Source organism: Rattus norvegicus, chromosome 4 (genome assembly GCF_036323735.1).
Source record: "Rattus norvegicus strain BN/NHsdMcwi chromosome 4, GRCr8, whole genome shotgun sequence".
Classification (NCBI taxonomy): Eukaryota; Metazoa; Chordata; class Mammalia; order Rodentia; family Muridae; genus Rattus; species Rattus norvegicus.
This window is the reverse complement of record NC_086022.1, coordinates 80501313-80518320: the sequence shown is the minus strand read 5'-3', so window position 1 is coordinate 80518320 and position 17008 is coordinate 80501313. Positions and strand designations below refer to the sequence as shown.

Below are 17008 nucleotides of genomic sequence, written 5' to 3'. Positions count from 1 at the left end.
AGGCAGGGAAAGACAGACTGGGTGTCCAGCATGGGCTTATTAAACCTCAAAGCCCACCTCTAGAGATGGATCCCCCACCTCCCCCAACGAGGTCATATCTACTCTAATAAGGCCATATCCTAATCCTTCTCAAACAGTCCCTTTCCATGGTCATTAAGCCATCCAAATATATAAACCTATGGGACCATTCTCATTCAAACCCACCACTTAATGTAACAATTTCTTTCAAATTTTCATTTAAAGTAAATGTTTTGTAAATAAGTAATGTGTTTGGGTTTGGTACCTTTTATCTCTGCACTCAGGAGGCAGAGGCAGGCAAGTCTCTGTGAATTCAAGGCCAGTCTTATCTACATGGTGAGTTCCCAGCAAGCCAGAACCACAAAGTAAGAATCTGTCTCAAAAATCCAAATAAATAAATAAGTAATGAGTCTAGGACTAGTTAAATCCCTTCTTCAAAATATGTTGGGTTGTTCAAAACACCAGGGTCAGTGCAACACAATAGATCATCCTGAAAATTATTGGGCTCCTAAGAGCAGTGTCTTCAAATATTTTAGCTAAAATATCTCAAGCATTAAAACAGGTTTACAAGTGCTCAGGTGTGCTTGTGTGGTAAAGTAGAGATGCTGCCCTTTTGAAGCAGCAGCTGTCACTTCAATGTTCCTCGCAGCTTAAGAAAGCCCTCCAGAAGTGTTAGGAGTCAAACAATAACCACCAGAGTTTGCAGTACAAAGTGCTGAACGGTCTGAGGAATAGCACTGAATAAATTAACAAAGGTCTCAGTTACTGACAGGCTTACAAGGAATCACATGGAATAGATTTGAGAGAAGGCCAAACTTGCCTGGATGAAAATGGAAAATAAAGATATAATCAATGCATATAAGCAGCAGACAGGAAATGGCTATTGAAAGAAAACACTTAACTTGAGTACGAATGTGTCTGAACAACAAATTCTGCATACACACTTGCAAGGACCAGCCTTGGGAGGCTTGGAAAGTGGTTCTGAAGGAGTGTTTGGGAACAAATGACTTTAGGTCAAATCTTGAGTCTAAGCTGATGACCTACATTCTGCTGGAGACAGCTCTCCATCTCTGTTCTGCTTTCTCTGGAGATCACCAAGCTGCTCTCTCTCTAGACAGCTTTTTCATGCTATTCTCTGCTCGAACAATTCTCCAAGCAGTTCTTGCTATTCTAAATAAGTCTCTGTATAACTCAGCTCTTGCTGATCATAAGTCCAGTCTTTTATTTTACATATCAATCCAGTCATTTACTTCAGGTTTCCTTTTGATAATCCTATGAATCAGGATCCCATGACCTCAGACTCTTAATTCTTAGGAAACAGCAAGCACACATTTTCTTTTAACACTGCAAAAGAATTCAGAGATCTGCCTGTCTCTGTTAAGCACAGAGGTTCATAAACTAGCTGGATGGGACCCCCATTCTGAAATTACAATTTTTCTACCACACCTGGACCCAACCTTGCTCTGTCCCAGGCTGATCCAGAACTCAGGAATCTATCTGTCTGTATGCCTTTGTAAGCATAAACAAAAAAACTTAGCTGGGTGGGATCTCCTGTGATCACCACTGCTTAAATCTCTGTATCTCCTTAGTATCTTTCTGACAAATTGGCTCACAGTAGAGCTGCTTTTGTTCCTTTAGATTTGTGAAGTCCCTCATAATTGCATCCTTATATTTTACATAGTTGAGAAATTATATATTTTGACCCCATGTTTTTAGAGTTCTTTCCCACAGCCTTAAGGGCTGTCCTGAAGGACCCAGCATTTACCATTTTGCCACAACTTCACCTCTTAGACTCGTGCTGTCTCTGATTATCATGGAGTCATTAACATTAAAAGTGAGGTCTTTCCTTGAAAGAGGAAAAGTAAAATATGTGCATTATTACATAAACAAGCCTTATGTCCACATGCCTGCTGGCCCAGTCCCAGGGGCAGGAATGCAAACACACACTGAGCTAACAGGCATTAAAATACATTTGCTGTTCTTCTACACAATCAAGAAAAAGATGTCAGAGGGGAAGACTGCTGATTATTGTTAAAAACCCACTAATATCAAATACTGGAATACACGTCATTTCTATGGCTTTTAAATCTTGTTTTTAATATTCTGTGATCAATATTATCATTACTACCATTAATATTTTATTTTGGTGGCATTCGGGGGAAAGACAAAGAGACTGAAATAGGGCCTCTTTCTGTAGCACAGGCTACCCTGGAATTCTCTATCTAGCCCAGGACAGCTTAAAACCTGCAATCCTCCTGCTTCTCCTTCCTAAGAGCGAGGATTATAATTCAACAAGATCAGCTTGGTACATTAATTTTCTAATTGTTGTAGATCTTCTATACCTTATATGACAGCTCACATATCACAATTCTGTCCTTTCATTGAGATTAGCAGCGTGTCATGCAGAGATAAATGAAATCTTACACACAACCTAAAGTAACTTTAAAAACAAGACCAGGGCTTATCTGAGGAGATAGACAAGTTCTTGGGGAGATCTTAAACCTGAAAACTCAAAGACAGACAGACAGACGTCATAGGAATCCTTGAAAAGTTCAACAGTGTACCCTAAGCCGTTTGGTTGTTATGGTGGGTTCACAGCACTCCTAAACTTATTCCTTCCCTCGACTCTGACACCGCTGCCTTTAGCCTCTTCAGTTCACCTTTAACCTGCAACTAGAAGCCTCCTCCTGACTGCAGCAAGGCTATCACACAATTCACTTGGAAACAGTTGAATGGTCTGCTACTAGAGAAGACCTCTGTGCTTCTGTCTTTGGGAATGTTTACATTTCTCTTCTGATAACCTAGCCTTTCCTCTATGCAACCCAATCCCTTCTTTAACATACAGAGGAGCTGTTCTAATCTCCCTGATCTTTTCATCCTATCTGCACAACTGCACACCTCATTTCTAAGTTCACTCTATTACCCAGGCCATGCAAGGCCTTTCCCCTCAGTTGTCAATTTCTAACCAATTTATGACCACCTCCTAATTGGTTGCAATCAGTTTTATAGTCTTCAAATTTAGCTCAAAATTAATGCAACCAAAAAGAGAGCAAGTTTCTACCCATAGGTAAATTTTCTTTTTTTAAACCTTATTTTTAAATAATTAAAATTTAATTTACTAGGGCTGGATACATGGACAGCAGAAGACAACTTATCAGAATCAGTTCTTTCCTTCCACCTTGTGGGTCCCAGGGATCGTCCAGCTTAGAGGAAGGCGTTTTTACGAGCTGGCTGTTCTAGATTGACTTTCTGCTGTAGTGATAAAAAAAACTGGTCAAAATTAACTTGAGGAAGAAGGATTTATTTCATTTTACAACTTCCAGGTCATAAGCTATCACCAAGGGAAGTTGAGGAAGAACTAACAGCAGGAAATGAAGCAGAGGCTGTGAAGGAATGATGATAGCTTGCTTGCTCTCCATGGCTTGCTCAGGTTACCCCTCCTACAATCCACACAGATCTATGTGCCCAGGAGCAGCACCTCTTTCCGCTCCCGTGGGCTGGGCCCTCCCACATCGATCACTAATCAAGAAAATGCCTCACGGACTTGACTACAGGCCAACTGATAGAGGCAGCCTTGCAAGTTAGGTTCCCTCTTCTGTCAAATTGACAGAAAAACAACCATATTGTCCCCGAATCATCTTACAAGCATACTGTCCCCGAATCATCTTACAACCATACTGTCCCCTGAATCATCTTACAACTTACCGTATCATTCCTGGTAACAATGCTACTTATTTGCTAAATTTCCCTAATATATATATTTTAGAAATTATAAGCAAACATTGTTCATGGAACAATGCTTGGCTGAACAAAATTTCGTCAAACTATATAATGGAATCTTGTATCATATATATTTGAAGTTTCCAGAATATTCATATTCAGATTTATTTTCAGTGAAAATTTCTACTGAAAAGTAACAGTATAAATCGACTCTTTTAGAAACATGTATGAAAGGGAGGTGCAGATTTAGATAAAAGAAACAAAAACAGAGTGGGAATAGAAAACACTGGAGTGCACATCTTAGGAGATAACAGAAGCAAAGGCGACAGCAGAAGATGAGAAGGAAGGAAGGAAGGAGAGCTGAGCAAGAGGTTTGCTGCTGTCTTCTTACTGACACGGGCATGGGGCTGTGCGTGTGTGGAGCACAGCATGAATGCCAACTTGGCTACAGCAAGCTGAACAACAGAAAATGTTGTTATGAGCTCCCGCTCCCCCTCCCCCAAACATTCCAGTTGTTCTATCTGCAAGACAGTAGGCTGAGTCAGTAACTTTTAAGAGAAAATAAGAAAATTTCCACATAACTCAAAAGTTTCTCTCAAGTAAACAGTAGCTAAGTGCTTAAACAATTAATTGTATATTATCTTGACTTTCCAAATTAAGTAGCATAAACTGTTGAAAATATGTTCTATTAATACTCTCATTGGGAGACCATTAAAATGTCCTAAGGACTTTCATGAGTTCATTCACAACTTTAGTCTCAACCTTGTTTACCCTACAAAGTCAAATCCCATCATTAAAAAAAAAAAAAAAAAAGAATCTGCTTTGAAATTTTCAAGAACTCAAAGCTGACAATCTGTGAAGGTGTGCTAAAACTAGGTTGCCCCAAAAAGTTTAACCATCTTAAATGGTTTAATTTTTTTTCTTTTGTTCTCATTCCAAAAAAAGTACTGGTTTTAAAAAGAAAATAAAAACTACTTAAATATATTAGTATAAAAGTAAGGATGATTATTTACTTCCAAAACAGTATTCGATGTTTTAAATTTTACTCAATTACCCTAAGATCCTTAGACCAAAATGCCAGCTAAAATATTAAAAGATGAACAACTTTCCTTTTAAAAAAAAAAGTTGAAATGTCCACAAAATAATATGTGGACATTATAATAAATACATTTGAAGATGTATTTATTACATAATAAATTTATTTGAAGATGACCACGCTCCTTTGAAATGGTACCTATTGTATGATAATGAACTACTAAGGATCTATTAGAAGTGTGTGTGTGTGTGTGTGTGTGTGTGTGTGTGTGTGTGTTTATCTTTATTCAAAACAAGATGCCACCTCATTAAATACTGCTTATACTCTACAGACTTTTAGCAGAAAAGTACAAGGGAAAATGGAGACTGTGTCAGTGTTACAAAACCTTCAGGTTGGAAGGAACTCAGCTCACCTATTCCACTTTCTCAGTCAATATTTGACTGATCTTTGTAAACACACTGAAGAGTCAGGTGAAAATAGACAGTAACTAGTCAACAGATCATAATTTAAAATAAAAATTACTTTTAAAGTATTTACTTAAATCTATACGGTAGGAAGAAAAAAAACTATGAATCAAGCAAAGGGAACTTAACTAAAATCTATCAGGTATAGATTCTGTGCACACCGTACTATACAGTAAGAAAGAAGTTCCTGAATTATATTTACTGAACACCTAAAATGGTATAGTTTACTTATATTGACCAATTAAAATCATAGCCAGAATGGTAGTGCATACCTATAATCAAAGTGCTGAGGAAGGACGATCACAAAGTCAACACCAGTGTGGGGTTACAGAGGAAGATCCTTTCTCCAAACAAGCCTTTGAAAGGTCCTCTCAGCAAACTCACTAATTAGAGCTTCGTAATGTGAACACTGTAAAAGAGCAGAAAAGCTGAGGCTGCTGCCCAGACAAACTCCCTTATCATGTTGAGAAAGAATATGGGAAAAGAAAGAAGGAAAAATAATATTTTAAATAATATTTTTATTAATTTTAAATTTAAAAGTTAAAAATTTTAGAGTCAGTTGTCAACTTGACACAAACTTAAAGTCACCTATGTAGAAGGCACCACAACTGAAGAATAGATTAGATTGCACTGTGGCCCTGGCTGTGTGTCTTTTCTTAATAATTAATTGATGTAGGAAGGCCTGGCCCACCCGTCTCTAGGCAGAGAGGTCCAGTCTAAGAACACAGTTGAGCAAGCCAAAGGGAACATGCTGTGTCAGCAGCTCTCCTCTGGTCTCTGCTTCCGGCTCCTGTGGGACTATGTTTGAAGATGGAATATAAACTATAAGCCTAAAACGAACACTTTCCTTCCCAAATTGCTTTTGATCATATTGTTTATTATAGCCATACAAAGTCAACTAAGACAAGATTAAACAAAATTTCCTGAAACATCCAAGAATTTTCTAAAGTATGGTATCGGTCATAGTTATCTCACTTGGTCAGAAGCTATGAAAATAGGTGGTATCTGAAAATCAGATCTCAGACACACTACTTTATGTATATCCTATTGTATTTGATACAGACTATGGTACAACAGGTAACAAGTTCAATGGCTTGGAAAGACCCAAAGACACTAAAGGACCAAACAAAACAAGATTAACTACTACAATCAAGGGTGGGCAAGTCAGGCAAATAGCTGTAGAGTCACCACCTCAGGATCACCTCCACTACCAAGCCAACTTCTCAGTGATAAAGTACCACAGGACTGAGGAGCCAGAACTCCTGGAAAAGACACATTCCTAAAATCAGTGCATTCACAATCTGTTTTAAGTACCAACAGTTACTTATTAGTTAAGTTACTGGTGAATCAACGAAAATACACACACACACACACACACACACACACACACACACACACACACACTCACCCCACTAAATAGCCGTGGCTGGACTAACTGTTTTATATAGCTTAGAAGCCTCAAACCTGTCATTCTCCTGCCTCTACATCCTCAGTACTGAAATTCCAGGTATTATGTGTCACCACATCCAGTAAATAGATGCCCTAAGACTAGAGTTTATCAACCCCAGTGCTGCTGACATTCTGAGTGACTGCTTCTTTCCAGGGCTGTCCAGGGTACTCTTTCTCTTAGAATCCAGTCACCAACAGCAACGCCTCTCACCTGTGACAATGAAATACTCCTGAGGATAGAGTGTCAGCAAAAGTATCCCTTGTTAAGAAAAACTACTTTACAGAATGAGAATGGGGTAGAAAGACATTTCTTAGCCATTCTCCTTTTTCTAAACCAAACTAAATACTCTTCTGAGAAGCTGAACAAAGGTCTCCCAAAGGAATCTGTCCTAACCTCTGGAAACTGAACACTACCTTACCAAGAAAAAATTTATAAAGACTGTGATCATGTTAAATAAGGATCTTTTGAGGGAAGATGAAAGTGGGGGACAGAAAAGGTACAGAAATGGGGAAGACAGTGCTGAGCTTTCAAGGTGGCCTCCAGTGAGAGTCATGCAGCACACGCTAAGGAATGCACATGAGAAGCTGTGGAAGAAGCAACTAAACAACTCTTTAGATCCCCAACAGGCAGCCTGGGGATGTCCTGATCTGGGCCCAACACCATTGATTTCAGGCCTCTGGCTTTCAGAACTGCGAGAAATTCACTGGTTTTTGTTTAAGTCAGTAAGTATGGCAATCTGTTGCAACAGCAAGAAACACTAAGAGACTCTGGAAGGATTTTATTTAGATTTTTAAATGTAAATTAGTAAACAAAATCATGTACAGTGGACATTAGCATAGTTCCTGAACCCACCCCACTAAGCAAGTGTGGGAAGAAGATTCAAGGTTCCTAAGAATGAAAACACATAAACCATCATTCCTATAGTGAACGTTCCACAAGTTATGTGTTGCAATTTGTCTTGAATAAAAAGAAAAATAGTGGATGAGGTCAACCAATGACAGTTTCGGAAGGAAAGCAAGCCCAAACCCTTATTATTAGAGATTGAGAATCATGAGCAAAGCAAGGGGGCAGTCAGACGCCTGTTGCAGTGTGGACCTGCCTAATGTGAGAAGGGCAGAGCAAGTGCCAATGTTAAGTAATCTAACCAACACAGAACCTCCAAAACTCTCAATGATTCTGCAGTTAACAGAATATTCCGCAGGATGTATTAATTTATACTCAAGCTCTGAGTCTGGGGCTTTTACCAATAAAAGCATGCCAGAGTCCAAATCCTTTACCATAGGGTAACGACAAAGGACAGGCACTTACAAGATCACACTGTACCAGTCACTCTACAGCAAAAGTACCTACCAAACCTGGCCAAGCAAGCACTCTTTAAACATTTAACTAAATGCACTTACATTGCCCAAAGCCAACACTCTTCCCAACATGAAGGCCCTCTGAAGTCTCCCGGGTCTGTAAGCCTGCCCTCCTCCCTTCTTTCCTAAGCACACAGCCCATAACGAGTCATTCCTCTCATGCTCTCAAGCTTCCTAAACAGTTTCTGCATCTCCAGCTGTCATCCACCTTTAAGTAACATCTCTCCTACTCGGCTAAGATCTCTGTTGCCACAGAACAAGTAAGCACAGAAACCATGATTCATGCACAATGCAGTGAACATAAACTATTGTCTTCAAACTGTTCTGTCACTCACTTGTTTCTTGTTGGTGCTTTTGGTGTTATTTTGGTTTTGGTTTTTGAGATAGGGTTTCTCTGTTGGTGTCCTGGAACTCACTCTGTAGACCAGGATGGCCTCAAACTCAGGGATCTGCCCACCTCTGCCTCATTAAAGGTGTGTACCATCACCACCTAAGACGTCTTCAGTACATTTTCAAGTGACACAAAGTTTGTAAAAAATTTCTTCCAAAGGCACAAAATTACTTACTGGGTTCTTTTTTTGTTTTGTTTTGTTTTTTAATAAAGGTATTAAGTTTAGTTCCTTCACTCAGTCTTCCAGGCATCAGGATAAAAGATGATGATGATCTGACCAAGGGAGAAGGTACTTACTCATGACCCCCCTTTTTTTGAAGAACAGAACAGAAGGCCAGTTTCTGTAGCTTCGCGAGTGAAGCCAGAAAGCAGCATTACAAGTCAGTGTTCAGGTAAGTAAGTTGCATGTCTGTTCTTTAGCCTCGGTGTTGATTTGTGCGTGTTTCTAGCCTTTCCTTAATTTAATTTCCAGCAGTCACCTTAACAGGTTTTAGAATTTCAACTGCATCTACTTTTAATATTTTTGTACTTTCATAACATGTGAGAAAACTTGATAAGCTCTGTCTTCTCTGTCTGTGAATCTAACAGATGAAAATAGTGCATAATAAGATGGTTCGGCTTGGTCAGTTTTAAAGCAGGGTCTCACTGTACAGCTTTGGTCGTCTTAGCTTCCTGACGGGTGCACAGATGTGTGTTGCCACACCCAATACTCAGTTTTAATTTAAGTTTGTGTGAGTTTCAAAGTCTTAACATATGCATAAAATAATTTGGATTTCCTGTTCTCAGATTCTATCTATGACCTTTGCCTACACGGCGTTAATCTTTTGTTTGTTGGTTCGTACATATCCTTTACTATTAAGGAAACCTTTTGTCTTCAATAGAAATCCCCTTCGTTATCATCATTTTTATTATTTCATGATATACTGATTCTTTCACACATATATCATTCTTAAACAAACTGTAAATTCTCCTCATTAAGTGTAATTCTTTTGTATATTCCTAGTGGAATGCTTTTCAAATATTTAGAACTGAGTATCAAATTAATAGGTAAAGATAAAACTGCTTTGGAATGACTGAGCACAGATCCTATCACAGGGTGTCTGCTGGGAGTGACTGTACATGGTCACAGTAAGTACAACCAAGTTCTGGTGACGTAAGCTAGTCTGCCGGACAGGAGACAAAGGACATCAGTATTGACTGCTGTCTCTAGTGTCTGAGCAGGTACTGTAAACACACACACACACACACACACAGACACACACACACACAGGCACACATACACACAGAGGCACACACACACACACATACACACACACACACACACACACACACTCTCACGCACATACACGCTGCTGGTGGGCACCTCCACTAGGGGGAACAGAAAGTGCTGCTCCGCAGGCAGAGGAGAGCAACAAGAGGAGCCGCAGGAAGGATGCTGAGGAAACTGTCAAGGGCAGGGAGGTCTAAAAGAAAAGGCAGAGTATGACACGGTGAGTGAGAGTCAGGTCACAAGCAGAAGATAGCCAATAGTGGGGAAAACCTGAAAATAAGCTAAAAAGTAAAACAAAACAAAACCACAAAACAAACAACAGCCTACTCACTGTATTGTCCTCTATTTCAATTTTCATTCTGCCTTAAGCCTGGGATAACTTCACAGGGTAGGCCTTTTCAAATTACCATCCCCAAGTATTTAAAACAGTACTCGAGTGTCAGGGAAAGCTAGCTACAAATGAACACTCTCCAGAATGTCTCTTCTGGTATGCTACTTAAAAGAAGGGGGGGGGGGGAGGGGAGTTGAGCAGTTAAAGCGCTTACTTCTCTTCTAGGACTGGAGTGCAGTTCTCAGCACCGATGCGGGGCACCTCACAACCACCTGTAAATACTTTCAATAGATCCAATGGCTTCTAACCTCTATGGGCAACACCTGTATGTGTTACACAGGCACACACTCAGACACATCCACACGAATACAAAATGAATAAATCTTTTCTTAAAGGAAAGGAAAAATGAATTTCAGAACAAAAGCAAAAGGTCTTAAAGGAAAAAAAGAAGCAATTCAGAAGATGGGAACTACTCCAAATTGTTAGTCATTATGTGAATGAATGTACCATGAAAAAGACTGGATAAAGGTCTCTGAGTTATTCTATCATAATTAAGGAAGGTTCTAAAAGTTAACTTCTCTCTGACCTATTAAAAATGCATTTTACTTTGTTTAACTGCGTTCACTTTCTGAAATGGCCATACGAGGTTAAATATTGTCAGAAAAGATAATGTATAAATCTGACTTTATTATACTAGATAAGAATAATCGTAACTTAATGGTCAAAGGGTATATATAGATTTTAAACAGAAAACCACCTTTTCTCTGCAGGAAAATGAATGCAGATTTAACTACAAGGGATGCTTGATATCTCTTCCTCTAAAAGCCTTTAAAAAGTTTGAACTAGTATACTTCATACAAGAGTGATTTTCTCCCCAGACCCTTCAACACAACTAATATCTGCGGACATTAAGCAAGTAATTAAAACTGCATTGCTTCTAAAATTAATGCCAGTAAAGTTGGGTCTCTGAAAACTATAAAGCACTCATGAATCTAAGGTTTGTTTCATGGTTAGTTAGCCCATGTAACTAACAGTAGTCCAAAAAGTACACTGTTAATAAGTCTGTGAGGGGAGGTACTCTGTGAGTGGAGTGGAGTGTGAGTTAAAGGAGAAGTCATCACACACACTGAGATCAAGACTCAGTTCTCAGTGCATCCTCCTTAGCTCACTCCAGCAGTTTGGCAAAGTGCCCAGGATGCTTAGCAGCCAGAACACGCAGAGCAGGGTCCTGTTGAGATGAACTGCAAAGGCTCCCCCAAGTGGTCACAAACAAATAACAGTCAAGTCTGGGGTAATCACTGCCGCTCCAACCAAAAACACTCTGTAAAGTGACACCTATGGGGGCTGGGGATTTAGCTCAGTGATAGAGCGCTTACCTAGGAAGCGCAAGGCCCTGGGTTCGGTCCCCAGCTCCGAAAAAAAGAACCACAAAAAAAAAAAGAGAGAGAAAAATGTAATCAAATACTAGTGCCACACACGGAAGTAGAGAGATCTTCATGATTTAAGATTCCATGTTTATGAACAGAGAACTATTTTGGGAGGGAAAAACTAACAGTAAAGCAAAACTACAGTAATATTTCACTATAGATTTTTCTAGGGATGACGGTTATCTCAAATGAGTATTTTTCAAATCTGTTTGACCATCCCTAAATATCATCATATCCTTTGTCAGTAACCACATTTACTTGAAGGTAAGTTCTGATACCAATTTAGTTACATATCAGAAGAAATACATTGAAAACGAGAAATATCAGGGATACTACTTACCCAACTTACAATTTACAAATGTTCCCTTTCAGTCATTGTAATCTGCACTGACTGTAAATGACATAAACTATACAAATAGGTCTTAGTGTCTTAATTGTCTGAGTCTTGGACTAGCTTGAACCTTATATTGTTTGCAACTCTCTCAGCAATGATTTGCTGATGTTACCCACTTTTGATAACGCTCAAATATCCAAAATGTGCAAAACATTTCATTAAAGAATCTGTAGTCTTCTGACAATCATTCATTACTCAGTGGTAAAGCCTACATAGGTATAGTAAATTATTCAAACAAGTAACACAATTTTGAAACATTATAAAAAGCTACCCAGTGTCTCATGACTTTCTCTTTTTTTTTGTTTTTTTTTTTTTGTTGTTGTTGTTGTTTTTAATCTCAAGTGTAAAGGAAAGGAGAGAGAAGCAGCCTGAGCAGCCTTCTGACACTATTTCAGGGGAAAAAAGCAAATCGCTCCATCAAATATTTAAAAAAAATATATAAAACTCCAACAGTTTCCCTGAAGAGAAGGATTCTCTAATATATAGCTATCAAACTTAACTCGAACAGTTTAATATTTTTACCTCAAAACTCTGTGTGTGTGTATTTCAATATTCCAAGGTGCAAATGAGATTCACTGGAATAATTCAGAAGACACACACACACACACAAACACACACACACACCCCGGCTCCTTCCTACCTAGCCTGTAGTCTGTCTCCATAGGACAAGCTAGAGCAACTCAAAGTGTTACCATTTGTACATTATGTAACACTAATTTGGAATAAAAGAAACACAAGCCTTATAGAGCAAAGTATGTATTTAAATAATAATTTAATAATTTAAACATGTGAAAGCTTTAAGAAACAAATGACCTCAAAATGAAACAACCCCCAAAGTTATTTGTTTACAGAGCAATAAGGCCTCTAGCCACAAAACTATAATCAGGCCTAGTAGTTTATCATAACTACACAGCCAATGTCTAGTGCCTTGTTTGACCAGTGTACCAAAACTATCTCAGTCTTGGTAAGGGTGAATTACCTCACCTAACACATGAGACGTATGTAAGTTTCCAAAAAAGAAATAATGATCTGAAACACTACATGGGAAGAAATGGCTGCTAAATCATCTTCCAAGTGAAGACCAATTTAACGCACGCCGAATGCTGTCAGCTATATCACAAGGAACCCCATTCCGGAGGGCAAAAGTAAAATTCCAAGAATTCCCAGAGGCGTAGGGAAAGAGTAAACGCATGGCTAGCCTGCCCTTAACCGGCTGCTTTTTGAGTAATGCGGAGAATTTTCTGAGCCATGCCTACAGCCTTGGAGTCTTCCTCACCCTCCTCCTCCCCACCTACACAAATACTCACCCCAGAAAAGGGGAGTTTAATGAATGTTATCTCGAGCAGCGATCCCAGGAACTGGTACCTTGAGAATAAACTCCCAATAAAGTGTTTAAAAAAAAAAAAAGAGTCCCCCCGCAAGAAAAATAACCAAATACACCCCAACCAATCCACAAGCTGTCACCGCGCTGTCTGATCTTCCATCTACTCCTCTCCGGCCTGCCGTCCGGCCAAAATAGAAGGGAAAAGAAGGCAGGCACCTTTCTGCTTTCAGACAAATGTGTCCTGGCTCCGAGAGCACGCGCTGAGCGGCGACCGCCCCCGCAGAGGAGTGTGCTCGCCCACGGCCACTTTAGCCAAACAACTGGAACCTCGTGGCTCGGAAGTGGCAGCAGGAGTTGCAGCAAGCCGCCTCCCCGGAATCTCAGAGCCCCTAAAGGTGTCTGTCCCAGGCGCCAGCCAGCTCGCTCCCTCGCCCGCTCGCCCGCTCTGGTCCACGCCGAGGCGTCCGCACCGCAGAGGGAGGCGGCCGGCCCCGCCCGGAAGGGGCGGCCCGCGGGGGACGCGTGGGGCGAGGGGCGCGCGAGGGACACGCTGCGGCTCCCGCGCCCAGGTGGCAGGGGCGGGGCCCGCGTGGCGCCGCCAGGCTGGGTCGCCCGGGCCGGCCGTTACCGCACCGCGTGGGGCCGCCACTCACCGGCTCGCACCTCGGCCGCCTCCGCGCCGCCGCTCCTCTCCTCAGCCGCGGGCGCCGCGTAGCCCCATCTACCGACTCAGGGGCTCGCGGTCGGGCGGGCGGCTCCCGCCGTCCCCGCCAGCCTCGCCTTCCGCCCGTCTCCGGGCGCCGCCGCTGCCCGCCGGCCCGCGCGGCCAGCCTCTCTCAGCCGCTCCGCTCCCGCCGCCGCCGCCGGGGCGCGCTCCTCCCGGCCTCGCGCGTGCGCCGGACGCGGTAGAGCGCGCGGACTCGTGCGCGCGGAGGTTCCCCCTCCCGCCCCCGCCCAGCCCGGCCCCGCCCCTCCGTTGTGGCCTGGCCGCCAGGTGCTGCCACCAGAGGGCCCCGCGGGCGGGTCCCTTAGGGTCGCCCTGGCTCAGCGCGCGTCCTCAGCGTTCTGTGGGAGAGGAACGGGAATCGGCCGAGATCGGCTTATAGCACAAAGGAGACGCGAGACTCCAGGAGCCCGCGACCGCCGCTCTTACGCCCCTGACTCGGAGGTGGACTTGAAGGGGGACTGAATTTTCTCCCAAAGGCCCAACAGAAGGCTATGGTTCACACCCGACAAATGAAAGGACACTAGCTTCTTTCATAGTGCCAGGCTGGGGCGGGATCCTGAAGCGGGCTTAGCCAGACCCTCCCAAACATCTGGCCTTTCCAGACCTGGAAGGAGGTGGAGTACCGGTGCCTCCAGCCGCGACCCTGCGTGGAGTGGGATGATTGCTGATGGGTGCCTTCTCAAAAAATGTCCTTTTGACAGGCGTGTAGCTTTAATTTTTTTTTTTTTTCAGTTAAAAGGAACCGAGCAGTGCAACTGAGCTGGCAGAACTACACCAAGGCAGTGCGAGGGCTTCCAATCCCCTCTCTCTGCAAGCTATGGGCTCTCGAAGATGCTGTCATATTCTCCCTAAAATTGAAGCAAGTACGTGTTCTTTCAGTGGAACAACGTGTCTCCTCAGTAGATGTAGAAAGTGCAAGTAAAACTTCTCTTGTGACCATCATCTGGTGGCTTTCTCTGCGTAGTCTCTCCTAGCTTCTGAGCATCTTACACAGCTCCTCCACAGACTAGCGACAAGATTCAGAGATGGACTTCTGAGGTGTAATGCACTGCCTCCTCTGTGAATGTAGCAGGCATGGAAGGAGGAGGGGAACGCTGCTTCTATGTCTTAAGAGGGCCCCAGTGAGTTTTGTCTTTAGCGTCAACCAAGCATCAAAGATTAATTTGCTCTGCCGTGAGGATCATTAATTTTGCAAACCAACATGTAGGGGGACTTTGTAGAGTGTTAATTTAGAACCCTCTTTCCCGGAACAGCAAACCTGAGAAAAGGAAATTGGAAGCAATTAAGAAAAGTGGAATGTGCAAAGGAGCACGGAGTAACTTTGGGTAGGTATTGTGGCCCCCTGTAACCAATCCTGCCTGGTGAAATGAGACCGAGTGGGTTCAGAGGCCAGTGGTGAAGTAAGGCATAGACAGAAGGGTAACATGGTTTGACCTCTCGTGGTGGTGTGGACTCTTCCGGGTGTTTGTTTGTTTGTTTTTCCTTTTCTAGATACTCGGTGGCTCCTTCCCACAGCACTCTACTGAAAACGTTTAGACAGTTGCCCTTCCGGTTCCCAATTCGCCACAGACTTTTCAAGCCGATATTGTAGCTGCTCTGTAGAGGGGTAGGGTGTGAATGCCGTTTCTGGATCTGTTGCTCCCTACATTGTGCCTTTATTTTTGCCAAGGTCTAGTGGAAACCGTACTAGCCTACCACACTCTACTCGGTCCCTAGGAACAGGATGAAATCAGCTGAGGGAGTTTTGAGGAGGAAGTAGAGTCTCTACCTGTCAAGTCACAACACGTAGACCTCTAGGACCAGCCCTAGCCAACACTCTTGTCCCCTGTGTGTCTGCACCAGCCTGTAAGAGCAGGACTAAGTATATTTCATGTACAGTTCCAAATCATTTCTCTAAACACTGACAGCAGTTATAGATGGAGGCTGATCACTGTGGTAGCTCATCTCAGGATCAGAGAAATGATTCTGCTTCAATAACTGTCTTTAGTCTCTTCCTCCCCGGGAGCTCTTGCCAGTGAAGTTTTCTGTCAGCGTCTATGTTTTATCAAACACTCTTGTACCAGTTATACTATGAACCAATACCTCTTGTTATAAATAATAGCCCACCTTGTGACATTCTGCCCTTCTTCTAAACTTTCAAAGTAGGACATGCCAGAGTCAATTGAAAATGATCTGACTTGAACATTGCTTGCCAGCTCACCTTTCTGAGAGACTGTCGTTCCTGAAACACCACCCATCCATTTCCCACACCTATGACAAAGCTTCATTCTAGAGGAGACAGTTATGACTGAAAATGACATTGAACCTTTCTCTTCAGTGTTCTCAATGGCCTGACTTTCCTCTTCCTTCAAGGTTAATCTCAACTTTAAAGTCTGAACGGATCATAATTTCACTAAAACCTAGCTATAACTCAACCAAAAAAATCAGAATTTTTAAAAATCCCAACATCTATGGTAAGCTTTTATTTTTCTCCCTCAAATATAAACATGTTGAGATTGGAAAGATAGCTCAGTGATTAAGAGCAATTCTTGCAATTTCATAGGATTGGATTCCCCAGCACCCACATGGCAGCTCACAATCATCTGTAACTCCGACTCCAGGGGATCTGGGACACTTTTCTGGTCACTGAGAGCACCAGGAATGCATATGATGTTCATACATAAAATGTAGGCATAGTACCCATAAAATACATAAAAATAAAAAGTTTTAAGCGTGTTAGTAAAGCTTTATATAATGATGTTGTCTCCTTTGACCAAATGTGCTATTACAGAAACCCAGAATTTTGCTAACAGCAAGAGCCCCCAAATGTTAGCAAAAAAAAGAAGAAAAAAAAGTCACATCCTATTTGCTCATTTTCCAAGTGATCCATCACAAGAACTACAGCGTTCTTAGAGGATAGCTTTGTGAAAAATTGCAGCTGACAAGCATCACCCAGCCCAAGCAAGGCTCCCTCCAGAACAGTTTACTTCGACGCTTTTATCTCTGCACACAAAGCTAGGTCGGACACCCCACTTCCAGCCTTCTTGCTAACCTTTCTAATTCTGGCCTGTCCAATACCCGCTTACAGTTTGCCCTACTCTCGGAGAAATGTATGCTGC

General features: G+C 42.1%; 2 protein-coding genes across 9 annotated transcripts in view; one reads left to right on the top strand and one right to left on the bottom strand.

Moving 5' to 3' along the window:
- Nucleotides 1-14023, bottom strand: part of Pals2 (protein associated with LIN7 2, MAGUK p55 family member) — an 80654-nt gene extending 66631 nt beyond the window's left edge. Inside the window, exons 1-2 of one of the 8 annotated variants that reach the window (XM_039107784.2) lie at nucleotides 13837-13973; nucleotides 5511-5647 (exon numbers count right to left, since the gene is read on the bottom strand). The gene's annotated coding sequence lies outside the window, so the exon portion shown is untranslated. 8 annotated transcript variants of the gene reach the window in all.
- Nucleotides 7739-14852, top strand: LOC120102516 (basic proline-rich protein-like). Its single transcript, XM_063286998.1, has 4 exons — nucleotides 7739-7792; nucleotides 8763-8829; nucleotides 13379-14524; nucleotides 14643-14852. Exons 1-3 carry the CDS (start codon nucleotides 7739-7741, stop codon nucleotides 14287-14289), a joined length of 1032 nt encoding a protein of 343 aa, XP_063143068.1. The 3' UTR covers nucleotides 14290-14524; nucleotides 14643-14852.
- Nucleotides 14853-17008: the final 2156 nt, after the last annotated feature.